Source organism: Brassica rapa, chromosome A02 (genome assembly GCF_000309985.2).
Source record: "Brassica rapa cultivar Chiifu-401-42 chromosome A02, CAAS_Brap_v3.01, whole genome shotgun sequence".
NCBI lineage: Eukaryota > Viridiplantae > Streptophyta > Magnoliopsida > Brassicales > Brassicaceae > Brassica > Brassica rapa.
The window spans coordinates 24,754,198-24,779,549 of NC_024796.2; the positions used below are offsets into that span (position 1 = coordinate 24,754,198).

Sequence of the window (25,352 nt, forward strand, 5' to 3'; positions counted from 1 at the left end):
TTTTAAGTGTATTTTTTTTTAAAAATTTAAAATCTTATCCCAAAACTCCACTCATCAACTCTAAATCATAAACCCTAAATTTTACCTCTTAACTCTAAACTCTTACCTTTAGATTAATTAACTATAGGGGTATAAGTGTATATTTACTTATTTTAATAAAACATTTAAGTTTATTTTGGTTATTTTTATTTTTAAGGTCTATATGTATGATAAAAAAAATTTAAGTTTATTTTAGGAAATTTCTCTTTTTTTAAAAAAAATAAAATTATTATTACATTTTAATTGAAAACAAATTTATTATTACTTTTTTTTAACACTAGATAAGGAAAACTATTACAAAAATATATTCTATTGTTCTATTTAGGAAAATATATTACAAAAATAAATTTATTAAAACTTTTTTTAACACTAAATAACATTCCTGTTTAACAGATAATTGTATGCTAAGAAAATATAAACAAAAATAACTGTTATTTTAACATCTATATTTTGGTTTTTGATTTCTCATATTATTTTCAAAAAAATAATTGGATTTACAAGAAAATATTATCTGAGTATCTTTTAATTTCTTGAAACAACTCATTTTTTTTGTTTTCTTTTAAAAAAATCGTAAAAAAAAAAGATATTTGTATCAGAGTTTTTTAAGTCCTAACCAAAAGAAAATTGTAAGAAGTTATTTGATAGTAAATTTTAAGAGAGAATTTGATGATGAATATGATATTAAAAATTATTTAATTAAAAACAAAGTGTAAAAATAGTATTGATGAATTGTAAAAATCATAATTTAAAAATTATTTTATAGTAACTAGAAATAATTATTTGATAGCAATTATTTTTTTTTGAAATTCTAAATATAAGATAATTGTAAAAGTTTATATGATAATGCATTTCCTTTTTTTTAATTATAAAAAAAATTAAACATTGTTTAATAGTATTTTTTCCTTTTCTTAATCGTAAGTAAAAAGGAGATTTGTAAAATATAATTTTTCCTTTTTTAAAAAATCCTAAAAAAAATAAAATTACCTTTTTAATAATAGTTTTCAGCAAAAAAATTTGATGACAAGTACTAAAGCTATTAAATTAATAAAAAAAAAAAAAATTAGGATGTTATCACGATTGGTATTTATGTGTTTGGTCATACGAAAATCAAACACATGTTTGATATATATATATATATATATATATATATATGTTCATGTTTGCTCATAAAAATTGATTATTATTATTGTCAACCGTACATATGTTTAGTCAAAAACAAATCAAGCTTCAGCGATATCTTACTAGATTTTTTTAGTTTTATTATTTTGTATTTTCTAATTCATTTTAGTTAAAATGTTATTATGAAAATATATCATTAATAAATAATGAATCAAAAAATAACTAATTTTTTGGATCCAGATGCGAAAAAATATTTGTTGTTTTCTTTTAAAAAAATCGTAAAAAAGGAGATTTGTATCAGATTTTTTAAGTCCTAACCAAAAGAAAATTGTAAGAAGTTATTTGATAGTATATTTTAAGATGACGAACATGATACTAAAAATTATTTAATTAAAAATGAAGTGTAAAAATAGTATTGATGAATTGTAAAAATCATAATTTAAAAATTATTTTATAGTAACTAGAAATAATTATTTGATAGCAATTATATTTTTTTGAAATTCTAAATATAAGATAATTGTAAAAGTTTATATGATAATACTTTTCCTTTTTTAAAATTAAAAAAAATTAAAAAATTGGTTAATAGTATTTTTCCCTTTTTTAATCGTAAGTAAAAAGGAGATTTTAAAATATAATTTTTTCCTTTTTTAAAAAATCCTAAGAAAAATAAAATTACCTATTTAATAATAGTTTTTTTGAAAAAACAATTTGATGACAAGTTCTAAAGCTATTAAATTAACAAAAAATAAAAAATTAGGATGTTTTCACGATTGGTATTTATGTGTTTGGTCATAAGAAAATCAAACACATGTTTGATATATATATTTTCATGTTTGCTCATAGAAATTGATTATTATTATTGTCAATTGTACATATGTTTAGTCAAAAACAAATCAAGTTTCAGCGATATCTTATTAGATTTTTTAGTTTTATTATTTAGTACTTTCTAATTCATTTTAGTTAGAATGTTATTATGAAAATATATCATTAATAAATAATGAATCAAAAAAATTATTGAACATTGGATAAGTTTAATAAAACATTAAATTAGTACAGAAAAAAGTGTATAATATTGTCATTGCTTCTTGACCCTTATTTAACTTTAAATCTTTTTTAAGTATGGATGTTTTTTTTAACTCTAAGTAGTAAGTACAAAGATGATAACCGTTAGTCTATACCCAATGATTATAAAAAAAACTAAATATTAATTGAAATTTTTGTGTGAAAACAAGTTTTAATTGTAAAATAAATCTTACATAACACATGGAAAACAATTTTAAAACTATAACAAAATAATTTTAAAATTTTTTATATTAAATTAAAATATCAAACAAAACTCGTTGCAACGCGCTACTCCAAATCTAGTACTAAATAAACAAAAATCTATTCACTAAAGAAACTTTGAGATTAATAGTTTTCGTAGTGTTTTGTTTTTTTCTTTGTGAAAGGTTGGTATATGTACAGTTTCGATGAGTGTGATGGATGGATCGTTGCCGTATAACCAAAAATATAATATTTTTTATAAAAGTGATTATTTTGACTCTTACATTACGATATTTTTTTGCCGACCCATTTTGTTTTGGTTCTTAGTTTATGGAAATATAAAAAAAGTACCGATTGTATTTTCTTACACGCTACGTGACTACGTCCGTCCATCCACTGCCGTATTATTATCTTTTTTTCATTTCCACTCTGCCATATTATTGTACTTTTTAATATTATTTACACATTATATGAGTGATGGTATATTATTGTAACCTATAAGAAGTGAGAGGAAACTGCTGTCAGTAAATTGATTTGCACATAAAATCAATTATTGTAAGAAATCGGAGCTCGGAAATTTTTTATCGTTGATCAAAAAACTAAGAATGTGGAACGCACATACGGGAGTTTTCTTTCTTAGAAAGGGTTTTTTCTCTCTCCTCAGAGCGAAAAGTGCGATTTTAGGCGATTTAGGTTTCCGGAGCTTTCCGCCGTTAGTTGGCCATACGCCGGCTAATGAGAAGTCATTCCAGATCGCCAGTCACGGGCAAGATGATTCCAGTCTCATCTCCGTCCTCGAGCTCTCCAATCGACCCAGGAGGGGCTTCTCCTTCCAAGGTTTCAGATCGCGAAAGTCGCCTCCTAAATCGCGATCTGGAGATAAAGCTTCAGTCTCCCTCGGTTCCAAGGGTGGTTCCAGCTGCTAAAGTCCCCTCTTATGCGGCTAGGCTGAAGTCTTCTCTGCGGAACCTCCGCAAGATCCAAGCTCCTACCTTTCTGGAAGACGGTACTCCGGTAGTGCAAGCTCCGGAATCTGTCCTTCTACAAACATCGGAGCTCTGGAAAGATCATGTGGTGGCTCATTTCCATGGTCGCCGACCCTCGGCATCGAAGATAATCACGGACCTTAACCCAGTTTGGGGGAAGTTCGGGAGTATCACGGTCCGTACGGTGTCCGACACTTGTGTGCTGATCTACATCCCTTCGGTTCAGACAAGAGAATGGGTGCTGCAGGTTGGGTATTGGCAAGCTGATAGATGCGCTTTCTCGGTGTATCCATGGACTGCTGACGGGAATCTGGCGGCGCAAGAACTCCTCTTTGCTCCGACGTGGGCAGTGTTGAAGAATGTTCCTCCTCAGTTGTACTCTTGGGATGGTATCAGTGTTGTTGCTAGCGGGATTGGAGAACCGCTCCACACTGAGAAGTCACGGCTAGATCCCTACCACTTCGGTGATACGAAAGTTAAGGTGGAAATTGATCTGTCACAAACTCCTCCTGAGGTAGTAGAGGTTAGAGATACTCAAGGTAATTCGGTTAGGATCAATGTTGAGTACCCTAATCTCCCGCCGAAGTGTATAAACTGTGGGAAGTATGGTCATTTGATGAATCGATGCCATAAACCCTTGGTGAAGAAAGCTCAGGTGCAGAAGAAAGAGAAGGTCGTCAGTGTGGTGAAGTCTGGGGAAGAAGTTTCTTTGGGAGAAGCGTATCAGGGAGACGATCAAAAAAGGAAAGAGGAGGAGTGTATTGGAGTGAGTTTGAGAGCGCGTTCAAGGTCGCGTAGGAGGTCTCAGTCGAGAGCGAGAGCTAGAGCAAGGGCTCTTAGCTCTCCTACTGAAGGAGCTAGAGTGGTGGATAGAGAAACTCTGGTGGTGGAGGAGGTGATAGGGTCTTTGGAAGCGAGTAAGAAGTCAGCGATGATTGTTCTGAATTCGGAATTAGAGTCAGTTATAGTGGAGAAACCAGTAATTGCGGGAGAGAACTCTTTAGAGGAGGGGGAGATTGAAGACGTTGAAGAAGAGGTCAAAAATAACAGTTCGAAGAACAGTCAGGAAGGTGACTTTGAGTCTAAAGAGGAGGACTCAGTGTGGATTACTAAGCACTCTAAGAGCTATCGGCGGGCTTTGAGACAGCAAGAACTACGGAAAGCTTGTGGAGGTGGTGGTACTCATCTAAGATCATCTAAGTTTCTTATGCGGGGATCTTCCTCGAGTAGGAAGCTTAGAAAATAATTCCTGAAGTCCAATTTGTACATATGAAGCTTTTTAGTTGGAATATCAGAGGTGTGAATGGTAGGGGTCGTCAGAGGGTAGTGAGAAGTTGGTTACAGAGTTTGGGGTCATCTGTTGGGGCTTTGCTTGAAACGCATGTACAGGAGGAAAATTTTCTCAGTGTTTTAGGGGAAGTGGCTCCAGGGTGGAGGTTCGAGAATAATTACGCGGAGGCCGCAGGAGGTAGAATCTGGCTTCTGTGGAGACCGTCTTTATCAGTAGTGGTTTATCTAAAAACGGATCAGTTTATTGTCTGTGGGGTGATTGATCCCGCGACAGGAGTAGAGTGCACAGTAGCCTTTGTGTATGCGCATAATACAGAGGTAGAAAGAAGTTATTTGTGGAGAGATCTTGTTACGCTTTCTAGTAATCACTTGGTGGCTGAGTCTCCGCTAGTGGTAATGGGAGATTTTAATCAAATCTTGACGGCTGCGGAACACTTTTCTCTGCTGCCGTACGATCTCCCGGTGAGAGGGATGGAGGAGTTTCAACAGTGTCTGCAACAGAGTCACCTGTCAGATTTGGATATCAGAGGAACCTTCTTTTCGTGGTCAAATAATCGACCAGAAGATCCAATCCTTAGAAAATTGGATAGAGTACTGTGCAATGAGAAGTGGAGGGATTCATATCCGGAGTCAGTAAGTGTATTTGAAGAGCCGGGAGACTCTGATCATTCTCCTGCAGTAGTAGAGTTCTCTTCGATCAATCAGGTCAGGAAATGTAGCTTCAAGTATTTCTCATTCATCTCAACGCATCCTAGGTATCTGGCGGAGATGTTGAGGTCATGGGAGGAGCCTATTCCGGTGGGTTCAAAATTGTTTTCCCTGGGGCAGAGGTTAAAGAGGGCGAAGGTCATTTGTAGGAGGTTGAATAAAGAAGGTTTTGGGAACATCCAACAAAGAGCTAAGGAAGCTCTAGAAGCTTTGAAAGCGGTTCAGCTGCAGTTGCTGACATCGCCTTCGGACGCTCTATTCCGTCAGGAATTTGTAGCTCGGAAGAAATGGCGATTTCTGGAAGGAGCGCAAGAGCTTTTTTATTGTAGGAAAGCTAGAGTGAGATGGTTGGATTGTGGAGATGCGAACACCAAGTTTTTTTATAAAGCGGTGGTGGCTCATCAGATGAGAAACTGTCTAAGCTATCTACTGGATGCAGGAGGTAATAGAGTTTTTAACCAGATTCAACTCAACGAAATGGTGGTGGCTTTCTTTCAAAATCTTTTGGGCTCTGTAGACGGCTCAGTACGAGATACCTCTCTAGAAGAGTTGAGAGGACTACTGTCGTATAGGTGCACTCAAGAGGTTTCTGTTCAGCTTTCTGCTATACCATCAGAGGAGGAGATCAAGACTACTCTCTTCGCAATGCCAAAGAACAAAGCACCTGGGCCAGATGGGTACTCTGCGGAGTTCTTTTGGGAGACGTGGGAGATAGTGGGAGCGGATGTGATAGGGGCAGTTAAGGAGTTTTTCACAGCCGGTAGATTGTTGAGGCAGTTTAATACAACCACTATCTCTCTGATTCCTAAGGTAGTGGGAGCTGATAGTCTGACTCAGTTTAGACCAATATCGTTATGCTCAACGGTCTACAAAGTCATGGCTAGGCTACTAAAGAAGAAACTGAAGCTCTGTGTCTCCGAGATAGTTCAGAGGAATCAAGTGGGTTTTGTACAGGATAGGTTGCTGTGTGAAAACGTATTACTTGCGACCGAATTAGTTAAGGACTTTAATGAGCAGGGTCCTACGACGAAGGGTTGTCTTAAGATTGATATCTCAAAGGCATATGATAACCTACATTGGGATTTTCTTCTGAAGGTTTTGACGGCTCTCGAACTGCCTGAGATGTTCGTGGATTGGATAAAGGAATGCATTTCTACTCCCTCCTACAGCATTGCGATTAATGGAGAGTTGAAAGGATTCTTTCCGGGGCAGAAAGGGCTTCGACAAGGAGATCCTATATCATCTCTATTGTTTGTGATAGCTATGGATGTGCTCTCGAAAATGTTGGACAGAGGAGCCATTGAAGGAAGATTTGGAATTCATCCAGAGTGTGATGCGCCGCTAATTACTCATCTTAGCTTCGCTGATGACGTCCTGATCTTCTTTGATGGTACAGCGGACTCTCTCAGGGGCATTCTGCAAATTCTGGAAGAGTTCAGATTGATCTCGGGTCTGAAAATTAATAGACAGAAGTCGGAGTTGCTGTTGGATGGAGGAAGTTCGAGTAGGTGTAGAGATTTGGCGAACGAATTGGGTATCTCGCAAGGAGCTTTACCGCTGAGGTACTTGGGTGTGCCTTTATCTCCAAAAAAGATGACCCGCTCGGATTTTCAGCCTCTTTTGGATAAGATAGCAGCAAGATTCAGTTCATGGACTGTCAAGCACCTATCCTTTGCTGGACGGTTCCAGTTAATTCAAGCAGTGATTTATTCCACGATTTCCTTTTGGGCATCGATGTTTATTATTCCGGCGGAGTGTGTGAGCATTTTGGAGCGAATGTGCGGGGCCTTTCTATGGAGTGGAGCTCCTAACTCAGCTAGAGGAGCAAAGATTGCTTGGGATTCAGTTTGTACTCCAAAAGAAGCTGGAGGTTTGGGTTTGAGGCGTCTAGCAGATTGGAATAAGGTGCTAGGTCTGAAGCTGATTTGGCTTATATTCACTGCCGGAGGCTCATTATGGGTTTCGTGGGTGAGGAGGAAGTTAATTGGAGGTGAAAATTTTTGGGTCTTAGATCCAGCTAGGAGAGGGAGCTGGATATGGCGGTCCATTTGCAAGTTGAGACCTCTTGCGAGACCAATGGTGGTTTGTGAGGTTGGTTCAGGTATCACTGCCAGTTTCTGGCTAGACAACTGGACATCATTAGGTCCACTGATTGATCTGGTAGGAGAGAGGGGGCCGCAGGTGGCGGGACTAAGTATAGATGCGGTGGTGGCAGATGCCTTAACGGCGGAGGGATGGTGGTTAGATCGAAGTAGAAGCAGGAGCCCTATAATATCCTTACTGAAGGAGTGTTTGCCTAATGCACAGGAAATTATGAGCTCTGAAATGGATGATACGTACGTCTGGTACCCGGAGCCGGGGATTGGTACAGGTACGTTCTCAACTAGAGAAACATGGAGGGCCTTGCATCCTTATCCAGTAGAAGTAGCTTGGCATAAGGCAGTGTGGTTCTCCGGAAGAATACCGAAGCACGCTTTTATTTCTTGGGTAGCAGCAAGGGATAGAATGGTTACAAGGGATAGACTCTTGAGATGGGGCTTGACGGTTCCTTCTGCCTGCGTGCTATGCGTCGGAAATCAGGAGAATCGCCAACACCTGTTTTTCGATTGTGCTTACAGCAATCAAGTGTGGGGTTTCTTTGTCTCACGCTTACAATTGAACCCCCCGCGTGGCTTTGAGGAAGTGTTGAGGTGGTTAGTAGCTCCGTCAAGGGATAATAATGTGATCATGATGATTAGACTCATCTTTCAGGCAGTAGTGTATCTGGTTTGGAAGGAGAGGAACAAAAGAATACACTCAGCTGTGGAGAAGCCTCCAAGTGCGCTTATTAGTGAAGTTCAGCAGATAGTAAGACTCCGGCTGGATCCTCTAACCCGTAGACAGGTAGTGACGCCAGGGCAGAACTCCTTGCTTGCAGCTTGGTTTTTGTTCTTTGATTTTTGAGGAAGTAGAGTTCTTGGTTTCGAAGGTGAATCAGGTATGTTAGATGGGCCGTATGTGGCTTGATCGGGCCTGGTAGTTTGGGTTTGGGTGGGGAGTTTTTTTCCCATTTTGTAATAAGAAAAATGAATAAAAGTTAATTAAAAAAAAAAAAAAAAAAAAAAAAAAAAAAAAAAAAAAAACTAAGAATGTTACGTACTCTAAAGGTTGTGACTGCCAGGAAAAGATTAGGACAAGTGCAGTTCTCCTCCACGTGCAGTTTTCTCGTAATACATTTACCATTCATATTTTTCTGTTTGCAAATACATTTTAAGCGAGAGATCTGTATGCAGTTCAATATTTTTATTTTTTTGTGGAAAAAATAGGAGATCTGCATGCAGATCTCATCCGCTAACATTTAGTGGTGTTGATCTGCTTTTTTTTTTATAATAAATAATTTTGTTACAAATACTTAACTTTAAAATATATTTATCTGATTTTATAAATAATATACAATGATTAGCTTAAACTATATAGTGTTGTTTTAAAATTATAAGCATGACGTTCAGTCGCCGACAAAACACATTTTCAAAGGAAAAAGGTATAAATCTTCCTACATAAATATCAACAAGGGTAAGTAGTTAATATTTTTATATGTTTCAAAATAGTTAATATATAGATAAATGATTAAAATTTTGTAAATCTATTGAGAGAAGACAATTTTAAATGAAATATTAATCGAAAATGTATATTTATTGAGTTGTACGATCAAATTATTTGCATGACTAATTACCGTTTCAAATATCTTACACCCACTGGTGGAGAGTTTTCCGGTGGTAAATTTAACCAAAAGTTCAATATTTGTGTAACCTACCGGTTTTCTCAAGAAAATGTCGATCATCTAAAAAGAAAATAAAATAAGTATAAGTATCTTATAAAACATTTACAGGTATTTCGGTCGATCCTATAACATCTAAGATATTTATTTAGATATTTAGGTGTAATTTTTATTGTTTTAATATATGATATATAGTTTTGAACTGATTTTGTCATTTATAAATTATAATAAATTATTTGATCGGTTTGATTTGCTTCTCTCCGGTATGATTTGTTTGATCTATATTTATCCCGTTTGATCTGCTTTTGTTCTGCTTGATCTGCATGATCTGCATGATCTGTCCCGCTTGAACTGCTTTTACCGTTCACAATCTAAGGTCGTAAAAGTTCAAAAAGAAAAACATTAAGGCTGTAAGAAAAAAAAAAGTGGGAAATTAAACAATAACTTTTAGAACAATATCGAAGCATGCACGAAATAACAACGATTTTGTATTAATATTTGCACCCAAAAAAAAATGAATGTATTAAACCTCTCATAAAACAAATTAAACTTAAAAACAAAAATTAAACTTTGAAGAAACAATATGGATTTAGCTTAAGCATGCGGCATTTAGCTTTTATCGTTCAAGGGGTCACTAAAAGGCAAAACTTTTTCTTTACTTTCTTTGCAAATGCAACCTCAAATGCACATCGTTCCTTTGTCTAGTTATTTGTTTGGTAAATATAATCATTTTCTTATATATTAATGTTTAATTGCCTTGTCCCACTAACAGTTTTAGAATGAAAGTTTGTGTGATACACTGTAACACTTAGGTGTAGAAAATATCTGTAAATTTTGATTCGATCCGTTTATTCATTTTGATTTGATCCAAGAAAATTGGATATCCGTAACTTAACGAATCAAAGCAAATATTAAAATTCAATATCCGTCGAAAACGTAGCAAATTACAAACTAATATTTTAAAAAATGAATATCTGATCTAATCAGTTATATATGTATATATGTTTATAAAATTATATAATATATATACTTTTATATCTCTATATAAATTTTATAATATTTTTATCAACTAAATTAATTATTTAGTTATTAAAATTTTTAAAAGTATGTAATTTAAAAAAAATGTAATGAATATTATTATTTTATATCAGATTGTCTTCTTTGCAATTGCAACCTCAAAAGCACATCGTTGTTACCTTTGTCTAGTTATTTGTTTGGTAAATATAATCATTTTCTTATATATTAATGTCTAATTGCCTTGTCCCACTAACAGTTTTAGCATGAACGTTTGTGTGATACAATGTAACACTTAGGCGTGGGCAAAATATCCATATATTTTGATTCGATCCGTTATTTGTTTTGATTCGATCCGAAAAATTTGGATATCCGTAACTTAACGAATCAAAGCAAATACTAAAATTCAATATCTGCCGAAGACGAAGCAAATTACAAGTACTAGTATTTTTTAAAATGAATATCCGGTCCGATCTGTTTTATACATATATATGTATACATGTTTATAAAAATATATAATATATACTTTTATATCACTATATAAAATTATAATGTTCTTATTCACTAAATTAATTATTTAGTTATTAAAAAATTTAAAAGTATGTAATTTTTTTAAGAAAATGTAATGTATATTTTTATTTTATATCAGATTTTCTTCTTTCTCTTTTATTTTTTATTTTTTATGAATCGAATCAGATATCCGGTAAAAATTCAATTTTTTGCGGATAGAAAATCTTGGAAAGTGGTGAAGAAATAGTTCTCTGCACCCAACCTCAACAAAAATATTTTAGGTACTCTGTCCATAGGTGTTGCTTTATAAGTGGCTTAATTTACTTTTTTGTGGTTTAAATTTTAGTTGTTAGTTAAGTTATATTAAAATTAATAATTTTATATTTCTTAGATACTAGTGGTATGATACTTGCCGTTAATAATGCTCTTAGTAACTCATATAAGATGATATTACTGAACCTTTTTTTTTAGCAAGTCATTACTGAACCTCTAAAAGACAAACTACCCTAGTGTAAAAAAAAAAAAAAAAAAAAAAAACTACCCTAGTGTATCTGTTGAGGATGAATATTTAGATTCTTTCGTGGAATAACTTTTTCTGGATAAAAATAGACTTGTGCGTTTCCATTAAACTCGTTTGAAATAGCTCTTGTCTAAATTTGGTGGATAATTAATGGGAACAGAATAAAGAAGAAGAAACTTATATTTCTTTGGCAAAATTGTTTTTTTATAGCAAAAAATGATAACTATATCGTTCTAGACTAATATCTATTTTGTGCCAGTTTTCTCTATAATACCCTTTAATATTTTTGAAAATAAATTTAATAAATAGTTTTACAAAGAAAATATTTTTGAAAAAATGGTAACTATTGATAAAATACCTATATGAACTTAGTGGTATTTTTTTCAGTTCTAAAAATGTTTAAATCATAAATTTCAGATTATGTTCTAAATAAAGTAGAAATGGCATTCTACAAAGTAGAAAACGAAATCCACTTTTTTCATTGAATCTACAATGTTTAGAATATGTGATATACGTAAATAAAAGTATTCTAAAAATATTTAGAATACACATTCCACGCTTAACCTACCGATCTAAAATCTTTAGAAATCAAAATCTACACATTAGTATAAATCTAAAACACGTAGAAACCGACTTCTACAGGTTTACTGTAAATCTAAAACATGTAAAAATTAAAATCTACATATTACTATAATTTTAAAAAACCTGTAGAAACCGATTTCTACAGATTAGTTGTATTCTACAGATAAGAAACCAGTTCCTAAAAATATGGAAATAAAATATTTGGGAATATTCACTTTCATATTTTGAAAAAAAATCGATTTAAAAAAAACGAATTCATTATTTATTATATTTTAAAATTACAATTTTAAGGGCATTATTGTCATTTTGAAAATAATTAGCCTACTGAGACATAAAGTATATAAGATTAGTATAAAGTGACATAGTTATCATTTTTTTGCTCTAAAAAAATAATTTTCCCTATTTCTTTTTGTTTTAGATAACAAATAAAATATTCCCCAAGAGTCCAAGACATATATATACAGTGCATATTTGTCAAATTTGTTTTCAAATACAAAGTAGATTATTCCCAAGCAAATGGGTTATGGCTTACAATCGAGTCTATGTTCCCCTATTCTCTAGTTGCACAGTTTCTAGTAAAATGAATTACACATTTTCTTATCTAAGTCACTATTGGTGGTGAAGAATCAATTATTTGGTGAAAATCGATCTTTATTACTAACTGACATTGACAAAAAAAAAAAAAAGCATACATATAAAAAGTGAATCGCATATTTTTATACATGAAATAAATTTCATTTTCTTATAAACATGTGTTACCTTGAAGTTTTGATCAATTTTCATAAAAATAAATTTAATATGTCAGAAATAATAAATTTGGATTTCGTTTTACGTTATTGGCAAAAAGGTTTCATTTTACATATACACAACATCTATACTATTAAAGCAGGATCCTATTGTCATAATTACCTTAGGGGCATGTTTCTTTCACTAACATTGCATGTTTCATTAAGGGCAATTAAGTAATATTAATAACAAATTTATATTGGGTCATTATTTTTGGATCCAGCCCAAATCAAATCTCTCTTGGGCCATTTGGGCCTATTAAAAAATCAGATTCAATTCTCACTTTTTTTTTCTTTTGGGTCATTGAGTCTAACTTCAAATAATTTTTTTCAACTATTCTTAATTATTATTTTTTTCTTTTCTTAATATAATTTAAGCATTCATAAAAATAATTGAATTATTTTATTGAAAAGTATAAATCTTTATTAATAGTATATAATTTTTTAATTAAAATATTAACCCCATAATAAAATTAATTTATCAGAGTTATACCAACTTAATTTATTAAAAAAATAAAGTTTAATTTTTTTAACATAAATAGTCATTTAAAATGCAATACGATAAATAAAGATAAAATTTTTAAGTCTTTTACAAAATAAAACACAAATATATGAAAATGTGACATTTACTAAATATTTTTCAATTGAAAAAAAAAAAACAAAAATAAATCCGCGCTTTGAAAGCGCGGGTCAAAATCTAGTTGTTAGTTAATGTTGATACACATAATAAATTACCGATACATAACACTTTATCCAAGTTAATTCCCGTCATCCATGGTATAAAAACACTTAAAATTAGTAGGTATATTACATGCTCTTTCTCGTCTACTGACTAATGATTAATTAGATCTTCACCTGCGCGATTGTGCAAGTGTTTAATTTATTTTTGTATTTAATGATATATTTGTAAATATAGTCATATTTGTAAATATAAATGTTATATTTTAGCATTTTAGAGTAAAATGTGTCACCGATATTGGATATTATATTAAAAAAATATAACATTTATAAAATTTAATCTATGTCTAAGATATATAGCGAAGAATTTTTTAAAATAAAAAATACGAAAATAGAAAATTGTGAATTAGCATGCTATTTATAAATGATACATTAGCTATAATATTTGTAAGTAAATAAAATGATTGTTAAAACTTCTATCAAATTTGGAACATATACAAATTAAAATTAAAATTTTTAAGAAAATAAAATGAAAATATAAATTTGATGTAACTGATAAGAAATTATAAATGGGCTTAAGTTTGTGTACATTTAAACCATGATTTTGCGGATGTTTTCTTTTACTTTTGTATAATTATTTTGTCTAAGTGATAGTATATATTTTAAAATTTTACATGTGTTAAATAATTATTTAATAAAATTTATAAGCATAATAATTTTATATTATAAATGTTTTTAATTTTATTTTGTCTTGTAAACCATGAATTGTATTACCACCATTTTTAGAATATGATCCGTGCATCTATACAAATGTTTTTTTTTGTGGATCAAAATTTTACGAGAATGTCTAATAAATTATTTTATATACATGGTAATTTGGTAAATACTTATAATGGTGCATGTAATCTATTTATATTGGTAAGAAGAAGAATTTGTTCAAAAAAAATAAAGAATAACGTGATTTGTGGGGGAGAATGAGACAAAATGTAACTTATATTGTTACATAAATATTTTGTGTATATTATTGATATTCATTAATGTTTATAATTTTAATATGAAATAGATAAGTTAAAAGATTTATATTTAATTGATTGTAAATTTAATTTAGGAAATGTTTATTAATTTTGAAAAAGACATGGAAAGCATAGAAGTAGGAGTAATTATTACTTCATTAATTTTAGAAAAGACAAAGATTACTTAAAAATATGTTCATTTAATTATTTCAATGGCATTAGGTTATAAATATTGTGTAAATTTAAGGGTTGGACTTAATTTGTACTTCTCTTTTAATAGATTAGATGAACATCAATTAATATATGTCTCATTTTTTTTTTGTAAAAGGCTTTCTATTAGAATGTTGGTGACAATACAACTATGACAAAAGTCATACAGTTTTGGAAAAATAATTGAGAAAGCTAGAGCTTAACCTAGTGTTTGGAAGCATACAAGTTTGAAAGCAATACTAGTGCTTAACAAAGCTAGAAAAGAAATAGAGAATTAGTAAAGAGTTTTGAAAACTCAACCACGACCACCTCTATTACGACCATGATTGCCACAGTTGTGGTTACCATGCCCACGAGCTACGGAATGCAACTGCATCTCTTTAGCCTTTGTAGAGGGTTTAACTGGCTTTTCCCAAAGAAAAAACTTTTCCTTGAGGAGACAAATATTCCTTTGGGTCCAACTCGTCAAATGAAATTAAAGTTTCATCTTCATCATCCGAAGATTCTAAAGAGCTAAATCGATTGGTGAGTAAATTAGAGCTTGACAAGCTCATGCGGATTGAACAATCAGCTGGAGCAGAATTGGTTGAGACATGATTGGAAGAAGTTGGAGTTTCTATTGCAGAAACCAAAGGTGTGTGAGAGATGCTTGTAGTATTACTTGTGATTGAATGTGTAGATAAGTGTTCGAAGTTGGTATTTGGAGAGCTCTGTCCAACCTTTCTTTTTAATGAGAATGTGGTATCTTGCTTTGCTTCCATCACTGATTCATCCTCAGCAATGGGAATTTTATCAATAGAGTTGTTTATGGTAGCTACTAGAGCCAGTATTGGATCAGAAGTAGCTTCCACACTTGGAGTTGGAGGGTGTGGGACAGTCACAGTAGCATCTCTGTCCTCTTTGTCCCTGACCATATTTGCTTCATTTGTTATAGTAACACTTGATTCAACATCTCTTGATACTGGAGATGATGTCTTGGTGCTCCTAGTTGGATCAAGCGGCTGTCCCAAACATTGCAACGCTCTATGGCCTAACTGACCACATCTTCCACACTTCGAAGGCAGCCAAGAGTACACAACATCAATCATTGAGACAGACCCACTCTCATCCTCAAAAGCTACTCTCTGAGCAAAAGGTCTATCTAACTTGACCTCAACTAAATTTTTTGCTTCTCCTATTAAAGTAGGATCAAGCCAAGGTTTGTACGTAAGCATTGGCTCACCAATACCTGAAGCGATTCATTTGATTCCTTCAATAAAAGTAGAGTTGATTTGGTATGTTCTTAAGAGACAACCAAACCTTGATTTCTGGTAAAGTAATTGTTTCAGCCGCAGACCAAAGCAGAAACAAACATCAAGCAGTCATCAACATGCCATATCCCCCTCTGGATAACAAACTTGCAAGTAGCATCAGCCGGAATATGAAACAAGTATGATGACTCTCTAAGTTTTTGTGTGAAAATATGACATTTTTCTCCACATTTTAGTTACCACAGCATGAATCAAACCTCCAGCAGGCGCATAGCAACGTTATAACTGACCTACCACATATTCTTTTTGATTATGAATTCCTTGAAAAAGTACATGACTTGGAACAGTTACCTTAGGGGTTCCATCTTCCAAGTATTCAAGGGCAGTAACCCTGTTGAGATTACACACTGATTTCATCTTTTCTGCCCATGGATATTATTGTGAAGCAGCCTTGATATATAGAAGAAGATCATAACATATGAGACCATGATTATCGAGGTTTGTTAATGAGGTTTTTTTACCAAAATTAGTGTGTGGATCCTACCAAAATTATAAAACCGGTAGCAGAAGGCGTGAGATAAGGATCTATTGTGGTGAGTTTTTTGCACTGTTCGCGGATCCCACCGACACGTGGCGATCTGCGATTGGTGCAATTTTAATTTTCTTTTTCTCTATAATCAGACAAATTTTTTTTTAAGAAACCTTATATAGGATTAATGATGGGCTGAGATCATATATTTTGTAGGACCATAATTAATGGTAACTTCAAGTGAATAATATTTCACATGCATGACATGACAACCTCTGTAAACTAATATTATACGTGACGTATTTAATGTTCCAAATATAGTTTTTTTCTTCTTTATGTTCCAAATATAGTTATGATCCATTTATGATATGAATTTGTGTAAAGGAAAAATATATGGTTTTCACTACCTCAACAACCTCTCACTTGAACTAAGACTTTAATTTAACCTAACAATATATACGTGACGTATTTAATGTCTAAACAAGGAAGGGACAATATATGGGTTTCACTACAAATTCATTTTATGAAATGAGTATCTCAAGTTATAATGCCATACATTTAGCTCTCTAAAATACGCATTGTTACGCCACTTTATTGGTGGTTAAATGTGCATTTATCGAATTACCACCATTTCAACAATAAAGTGATGATTAATTTTAACTTTTTCGATTAATTGTTGTAACTAGTATTGATATATGATACCAACATTTAGTAGGTAATTTGAAAACAATATTATATACTATTGTAATTTATTGTGACTTTCTGTTGGTATATCTGATTTAATAAACATCTATAAATTAATACTCGGTAAATTAATAATCTCTATAAATTAATAAATTTCGCCGGTCCCAACTTAGGTCGGTTCAAAATTTGACACAAATCGATAAAATAATAAGATAATAATTTTTAGAAAATTTTATGTAAATATATGATCTCACTAATATTATAAATTAATAATTTATGTGTATACATATTTTATATAAGTAAGAATTTATTTATTATATTGTTTGTTATATATTCACAATAAAATTATCTTTGTATTTTTTTTACACTTAATATATTTTTGATGAGATTTAGTAATATTATATCTAAAACCACATTTAAGTTTTATGCAATATATATTATATACACCGAATAATATAATAAAATTAATATAAATGTCAAATTTCAAAAAAATAACAATTAATGTCTATACACTAAAATCAAATATTTTTCTTATTTTAGAATAAACATATCTTCCAACATTATTAATTTATAGAGGTTCTACTGTATCTAACATGTTTTTATACCGTTGTAAATTTGATGTCTGATAGTGCAAGCCAAGCAATCTCCCATAATCTTTAATTCTCTCTTTTTTTTTTCTTCCCTTATCTTGATATTTTTTCCTTGAGTGTTAACTATAAATTTGTAATATTTTAATCTTTAACTATATATATATATATTAATTGTTGACAACAACCGACAAAAAAATTGCTGACAACAAATTATTTCAATCGAATATTTGTACGAATTGTTAACTTTAGAAATAAGTGACTGCAATATTTTATATTGTGTTTACCAAAAAAATATTTTGTATTGTAAATACTGCATTCACCAGCAAAAATGCAAACAAATACTGCACTAACTTTTAAATCTTGTTAAAAAAAAACTTTTAAATCTTGGTGTAAATTAACGGTACGTTTTGTTCGCCTCTCTATACCTTTTAATAAATTGAAACTAGGTCAAAATGATGTAATTAAGTAACGATGTTTTTCCTCTTTGTCTGTAGAAAAACGAGAAGTAGTTTCTCTCTCTCTCTCTCTCTCTAGGCTAATACTCCTAAAATCCCTTAGTTTAAGCAGTGACTTCACTTCCAAAACAATTCTCTCTTTCGCTCACTCTCTTTAGTTCCTTCTTCTTTCTTCGAAGTCTTTCGCTTTACAAAACCATAATAAAATTTTAATACTTCTCAATCTCCCTATAACTCTCAGATCACTATGGTCTAGATACTTTTTTCCTGAAGGCCAGTTTTAATTTGTTTCTCCGAAGCATAGTAATTAAACGCAAGTTGCGCTGCTTTTGCTGGTTGCGAGGGTATGTGTTCTTTCTGCAGTCTCTTTATCTCAAATTGTCGTTAGATTTGAAGAGAATATATGTGTGTTTGATGATACATTTTTTTGTTAGGTTCAATTGTCTTCTTGATTATCATCAACCTCCTACTTGAACTGACTTTTTTTCAAGTGGGTTTGTCAGCTTTTTTTTAAGCATGCTTGCAATAAAGGTTTTTTCTTTTGTATATTTTTGTTTTGTTCTTTATCCTTTTGAACCTTCCAAATTAGTTTTTAAAGTATTTTAAAATGGGTTTAATGAGTAGTGAAGAAAGCTTTTGCCTTTTTGTAGCTTAATCATTTGGACTTACTCATTAATTATCTTTACTCTTTGGTTTTTTCTTCCTAACTAGTGTCTTTGTCCCTAAACAAAGAAACACTTTTGCAAACCCAAATAAGACTCTTAATTAACTTGACTATCTTCTGCAGAGAAAGATCAAAATAATGGAAGTTGCGAGTCAAGAAGAACATGACATGCCTATTCCAATTAACACTACTCATGGTGGGCATGGACACATGATACACCGTCATCATGATCATCGCCATCATAATCCTGCCAATTCTACTCATCCAAACCCACTAATGGTCCTCTCAAATGGTAATGGTTTTGGGCAAAACCATGACGATCCTGATCACCACAATGTGGGCTACAACATCATGATCAGCAACAACAACAACAAGGAGAAGCATGTGGTTAACAAGTACAAGGAATGTTTGAAGAACCATGCAGCTTCCACGGGAGGCCATGCTATTGATGGTTGTGGAGAGTTTATGCCAAGTGGTGAAGAAGGTTCCATAGAAGCTCTCACTTGCTCAGCTTGTAACTGCCATAGAAACTTCCATAGAAGAGAAATAGAAGGCGAAGATAAGACCTACTTTTCCCCTTACCACCACAACCAACCACAGAGAAATCCCATGTTCCATCACCACCACAAGATGACCAAATCACCGCTACCACAGCAAATGATCATGCCACTTGGCGTTGCAACAACAACTGTATCAAACACAGAGTCAGAAGAAGACTTACCATTTCAGCAGCCACCACCGCCGTACAATCACGGAGGACATAATCAAAAGAAGAGGTTTAGGACAAAGTTTACTCAGGAGCAGAAGGAGAAGATGCTGAGTTTTGCAGAGAGGATTGGTTGGAAGATGCAGAGACAAGAGGAATCTGTTGTTCAGAAGTTTTGTCAAGAGATCGGAGTTAGGAGAAGAGTTCTTAAAGTCTGGATTCATAACAACAAACACAATCTATCCAAGAAGAGCAATAATAACAATGTCGAGATTTCTGCTGGTAACAACGACATCAATAAAGCTCTTGCCGGAAATCTTGCTCCTAGTTCTTAATTAGTTTACGTTGGGATTGTTATTATCTATGTTTTCTTAATGCAAGTACCTTATGGTTAATGTTTTAACTCTATTGTTCGGTGTTAATCATTAGATTTTGTAGTTTATGATTATTTGTCTCATTTATTCATTCCAATAATATATGCATGCAATATATCATATATCTATAATAATATGTATGTTTAGTTTTGAAAAATAGGCTGTATACGTATGATATCATGATTATCATCACATGATCAAAAATATATTGCACGGAAAACAAAGGAAGCAATAAATTAGCTCTATTTGTGGGAGAGTTGAAGATTGTCCCAAAAGTGAACTTATTTATTTATTTATTAAAAGTTTCTAATTTATTAATTTAGGGTTTTATTTGAATTCTACCATAGCATATTTTTAACCTATTAAACATGTTGTGACTATAAAGACACGCTACTTTTATACTATCTTAATATATTTAACATGTTTAAATAATTCCCTAACAAAAACTTAAATATATTTACATAAGCTCCAAGAAGCTATTCATCAGATTTCATCGCCTCACAGTACCTTCATGTTTGTTACCGGTGCATCGTATTGGGTCCGGCCTCCCGGGTATGGATCTCAGACTCATCGGATCCCTCAGCTCGTGGCCAAGTTTCCATAGAGAGCACTGTCTCGCTTGACCAATTTTTCTTAGGTAAATCTTGGATCTGTTGTTGTTAACTTTTCATTCACACTTTTTTTTTTCTCTTAGCAAAATCTATTTTATCGCCGTCTCATTCCTTTGTAACACAAAAAAATGGAAGGCTTGAGGCGTTGTTTAACCTACGGGTACCGGAAGTCTCAGACAACATGACTCACATCAGTTGATGACATTCAGAAACTTACAAAGTACTTAACATCGTGTAAAGTTTCGATTTTTCGATATGGGTTTCATCAGTTTGATTACTACTGTAATTTGAAGTTTTCAGTATAGTAGTTTAACTTCAGATTAGGATATTGTTTGCCTTCCATTTTTCAAGGGAAGTTGACTTAGGATATTTTATCTCTTGATTTATTGCGGGATTCAGCAGAGGCAGTGGCAACAGCATAGAGTCTTTGTGCCTCAGATGAGACAATGAGAAATAATAGCATGATACTCTCCTTTTCAAAAACCACCATCATGAGTTCGGGACTCCATTAACACTTTACTTTTTTTCTTTTATTTTCTAATTTGTGGAGACACACCTGATGACTTCTGATTTGGTTATGGTTCTGTAGGTTCAAAACCTAGAATTTCACCAGTGTTCAATATCTAGCACGGAAGACAATTAGATTCTTTAAAGATATGATTGAGTGGCTGTAGAGTGTACAAGAAACGCCTACATTATTGAATATGTAACAGGTATTACTCAATGTACGGACATGTGGAGAAATGTGATTGAGTTTGGATTTGAAATGGAGATCAATTCATCCAACGTTTACAGGTGTGGTGGAGTGTAACAGGTACCACTCAATGTGCAAACATTTGGAGAAACTAGCACAAGAGATTAGGAAAGGTGCTGCTTCTGTTGATGGTGTCGATCCCAAACTCTGGCAGGTCAGTCAATGCTCTCTTAGTGGCTTTTTTATGAAGCATATCTGACAATTCTAGGCGACAATGAGACACAGAAACTGACCATGAAATCATTGAAACAGAATTGAAGTTGAAGTTAGAAACAAGTTCTTATGTCTGAATGAAACTATGAAAGAGGGAATACATTTCTATATTTTTATTTACTGGTGAATGTCTTTTATCTGCCACCATTCTTTAGGCTATGTGAATCTTTTGAGTGATTTAACACTTATTATCTCAGTGATGCATGTTTTCAGCTACCTTAAATTTAACTTGCATTCTCTCAAAGAAACAAGAAGACATTCGTGTTCCAAAAAAAAGCAAGAAGACATTCATACTGAAGCATAGAGTTTTTTCTTGACAGGTACTAGAGACGCTCCAAGAAGATCTGCTCTCTAAACTGAGTGCAGCGCCAAAGAGCGATGCTCCACTTATCACCCCCAGCGACCTTGCCGAGGCTGATGAATTTGTCTTTGGCTTCCCAACAAGGTTCAGTATGATGGCTGCTCAGTTCTAGGCATTCTTAGATGCAACTGGTGGCCTCTGGAGGACTCAACAACTTGCTGGTAAGCCAGCCGGAATCTTCTACAGCACCAGGTCTCAAGGTGGTGGTGAAGAAACCACTGCATACGTTTCTTTCCAAACTAACACTTCATCAACGACACTTGCTTCGATTTTAACGTTTTGGAGTGTTTACTTGTGTTGTCATTGTTTCTAGGGGTTTCTAACACAATTTTTTTTGTAATCTTTGTAAGCATGAGTCAAAAACTATATTTAGAACTAACTCTATTTTTTTTTAAATCTTGATCTCATGCCAGTTAAGCAAAACATAAGAATTTTTTGTCAATTTTTTATTTCTAAACATAAGAATCAAGATATATGTTTACAAACTACATGTTTGGTTGCTAATGACATTTATAGCATATGTGGTAAGTTGGTTTTTCGTCACTTTTAACTCATTTTAGTTATAGGATGAAGAACAAAAAAAACAAATCCAGAAAGATCAAAGTTTAACTTATTTGTCTGAGCAAGATAATAACACTATCATACAAATTCTACTAACCCTTTCGTTGAGCCCGACAAAACATCAAAAAAATACAAAACCAAATATTGCCCATACAAGTGTGTAAATATTTTTTTTCAAACTATTGAAAATATAGATACCTAAATCAAAATCAAAAATTCCATATCACTATTCAGATTCACACGCTCGAACTGAACTTAAAAATTTATAGGGTTTCTCACATTGTTATTTGAAAGGTTCCTATATTTTTTTAACCGAAATCAGAAATCATAACCAAACCGGAACTAAACTAAAAACTAAAAAAATTACAATTTGGAAGTGAATCAAAAACCGAACCTTCATGCCTAAACATAATAGTGAACAAGCAGACATGTTAATAACATATGTCCACAAAAAAATAAGAGGTCCATATTATATTTTTTAACCCCTTGTAGTATATTCTAGCATTTGTTCTAAAATTGCTTCAACCGGACACATCAGATAAGATAAAGGGAAAATTGTTTTTTTAGACCAAAAAAATAATAACTATGTCCCATTAGACTAATTCTTATTTTGTACCACTTTTTCCTTTAATACTCTTTAGTATTTTCAAAAATAAATCAAATAAATAGTTTTACAAACAAAAAAAATTGGAAAAATAATAACTATTAATGAAATACCTATATCAACTTAGTGATATTTTTTTCCAACTCTAAATATGTTTAAATCATAATTTCAGATTTTGTTCTACAAAAAGTAGAATTGGCTTTCTACTAAGTAGAAAACGAAATCCACTTTTTTTCATTGAATCTAAAATGCTTAGAATACGTGATCTACGTAAATAATAGTAATCTAAAAATATTTGAAATACATATTCAGCGCTTAACCTATCGATCTAAAATCAGTAGAAATCTGAATCTACACAATATTATAAATCTAAAATTTGTAGAAATCGAAATCTACACATTACTATAAATCTAAAACCTGTAGAAACTGAGTTCAAACATGTTTACTGTATTCTACATATAGTAGAATATAGATTCTACGGATAAATATAATCATTTCCAAAAACATGGAGAAAAAATATTTGAAAATATTCAGTTTCCATATATAAAAAACTTGATTTTTCACAAAAAAAAATCGTGTTAAACTTTCTTGTCATGCTATCTTTTATATTCATTAATTGTTCACAATATTTTCACAAAAAAATACGTTGTTTCTACCATGAATTCAAGTACTTAAACTATTTGTCCCGTGGAAGTTTGTAGATTCTCATGCGTTTCAGTTATAATCGTTTGTGTCGGGATTTAGTTGATTTGGTTGTGTTTACTATTTGTTTCTGTTAAAGAATGGCTGATGGAAGGGAGTCAACCAGATGGTTGTGTTTACTATTTGTTTCTGTTTGTCATAAACACATAGCACTGCATAAAATAGCTAACATAATACATAATGTTTCAAGTTTTCTAAAGAAACAGATGGAATGACTAGTAATTGACAGTGGGCTTTATTGCATCCAATATCTGCAGAAAACGTGAAAAACCCCATCAATTATAAAATGTATTTTTGGATGGGAAGGTGACGAGGAACAGGAGCTTGCCTTGTTCTTGGTGGGCATGTAGAATGGCTCAAACACAAGAGGGAATGGTGTGTCCAGACCCCAAACTCTGCTTACTGGAGCTTCTAACTGCAGTTAAGGCACACGTGAGAGTTAATCTCTTGTAGATGAATTTAACATTGAGCTTTTTACCTTCAAGAAGAGAATTGTTGCAAAGATCTCTGCTCTGGAGCTTCATGGCTTATCTGCAACCCCAAAAGCCAAAGTAATCTATAATAATGACGATCACACAAAAAAAAAACGACACTTGCTTGAGAAACTTACAAGAAGCATGCCAGCCTTTTTAACTGAGGCCTCAACTGTTTCTTTGTCCCAAGGCAGTAGAGACTTGAGATCTATCAGTTCACATGATATTCCTTCCAGCCATTATTAACTCAAGAACCATGTTACTAACTGCTGGCAAACCAATTATCTTCGACTTGAAATAGTATAAAGCTAAAACCTTCTCCACGTCTAGACAAGCTTGTTCCATAACGGTAAGCTGAACTCCCCATCCAACAAGAGTTATGTCATTGTCTTCTCTAATAACCTGACAACAACTCCTCCGTTGTCAGACTAAAGACTATGAAGTTTTTGTCATACACTGTTTGATAAGTAGACAACAATATACCTCAGCTTCTGATAAAGGTATCATATAGTCATGCTCTGGAACTTCCTCTACGGCTTGACGATATAGCCACTGAAAAGAAGAACAAATCTTCAAGACCACTCAAGAAGAGAAGCTGATTTGGTGGTGTAAGAGATAGACAAGTGTACCTTTGGTTCGAAGAAGACAACAGGACTTGGATCACGGATAGAGGACAACAACAGTCCCTTTGCTTTGATAACAACCTTAATACCAGGGGCATGGCAAAAGAAAGCCTCAGGGGACTGTGAATGGTAATGTCCACCGTGACCAACCGCCCCATACGGTGCTCTAATTAATAGTAAGTCCTATGATTAAAAAGAAACTAATGAGGAAAAGAGATAATGATTTTAGCAGAGATTAAACAACATGCAAAGAACACAATCAAATTATCAAGCACTCGTTTTTAAGGCATGAAAATGAAAGGTAGGCCGTAGAAGAACCGAGAGAGATTCACGCCGGAGATGAAAAGCTTCTCCCCCACATGAAAGCAAACACGAGATTAGAGAGAAAAAAAAAACGAAATTGAAGAAGAAGAGTCGAAGGGCCCTCCTTACCTTCACGCCGTAGAAGATGAAGCCGGGAGAGCACACCGTGAGAGGGAAACCGAAGAACACACTACGCTGGAGAAGAAGAGCCGCCGTGAGGGGGGAGGTTTAGATTGGGAATATTTTTTAATGTTATTAGCTATTTTAATTATAATAATATTTATTATTATAATTATTTATTAATTGTAATTAAGAAATTTAAATAAAAATTTTAAGAGTATTATTACCATTTATAAAATAATTAATCTAATGAAACATCAAATATAGAAGATTAATTTAATGGTACATAGTTATCATTTTT

The 25,352-nt window shown here is 32.7% G+C and overlaps 3 protein-coding genes and 1 pseudogene across 3 annotated transcripts; 2 read left to right on the forward strand and 2 right to left on the reverse strand.

Moving 5' to 3' along the window:
* Positions 1-14,769: 14,769 nt before the first annotated feature.
* On the reverse strand, positions 14,770-15,688 carry LOC103854105. Its single transcript, XM_009131017.1, has 2 exons — positions 15,194-15,688; positions 14,770-14,880 (listed from the first exon to the last, which is right to left on the reverse strand). Exons 1-2 carry the CDS (start codon positions 15,686-15,688, stop codon positions 14,770-14,772), a joined length of 606 nt encoding a protein of 201 aa, XP_009129265.1.
* A 1,650-nt stretch (positions 15,689-17,338) lies between these two features.
* On the forward strand, positions 17,339-19,841 carry LOC103853989 (zinc-finger homeodomain protein 3). The gene is made up of 2 exons (XM_009130890.3): positions 17,339-18,326; positions 18,770-19,841. Exon 2 carries the CDS (start codon positions 18,785-18,787, stop codon positions 19,685-19,687), a length of 903 nt encoding a protein of 300 aa, XP_009129138.1. The 5' UTR covers positions 17,339-18,326; positions 18,770-18,784; the 3' UTR covers positions 19,688-19,841.
* A 505-nt stretch (positions 19,842-20,346) lies between these two features.
* On the forward strand, positions 20,347-23,365 carry LOC103854104 (annotated as a pseudogene).
* Positions 23,366-23,617: 252 nt separating this feature from the next.
* On the reverse strand, positions 23,618-25,159 carry LOC103853988 (2-oxoisovalerate dehydrogenase subunit beta 1, mitochondrial-like; the record flags this gene model as incomplete). The annotated part of the gene is made up of 7 exons (XM_033283997.1): positions 23,618-23,783; positions 23,861-23,947; positions 24,011-24,063; positions 24,143-24,407; positions 24,489-24,557; positions 24,635-24,811; positions 25,061-25,159. Coding segments are annotated over 4 exons (531 nt in total), but the record flags the coding sequence as incomplete, so codon positions are not given.
* Positions 25,160-25,352: the final 193 nt, after the last annotated feature.

What these genes read in the sequence shown, in the direction of transcription:
- LOC103854105 (XM_009131017.1), bottom strand. Translation starts at nt 15,688, where the DNA reads ATGCTTACGTACAAACCTTGGCTTGATCCTACTTTAATAGGAGAAGCA. An exon ending in CATTCTCATTAAAAAGAAAG is followed by an intron (nt 14,881 to 15,193) that starts GTTGGACAGAGC and finishes CTTTGGGAAAAG; the next exon opens with CCAGTTAAACCCTCTACAAA.
- LOC103853989 (XM_009130890.3), top strand. Translation starts at nt 18,785, where the DNA reads ATGGAAGTTGCGAGTCAAGAAGAACATGACATGCCTATTCCAATTAAC.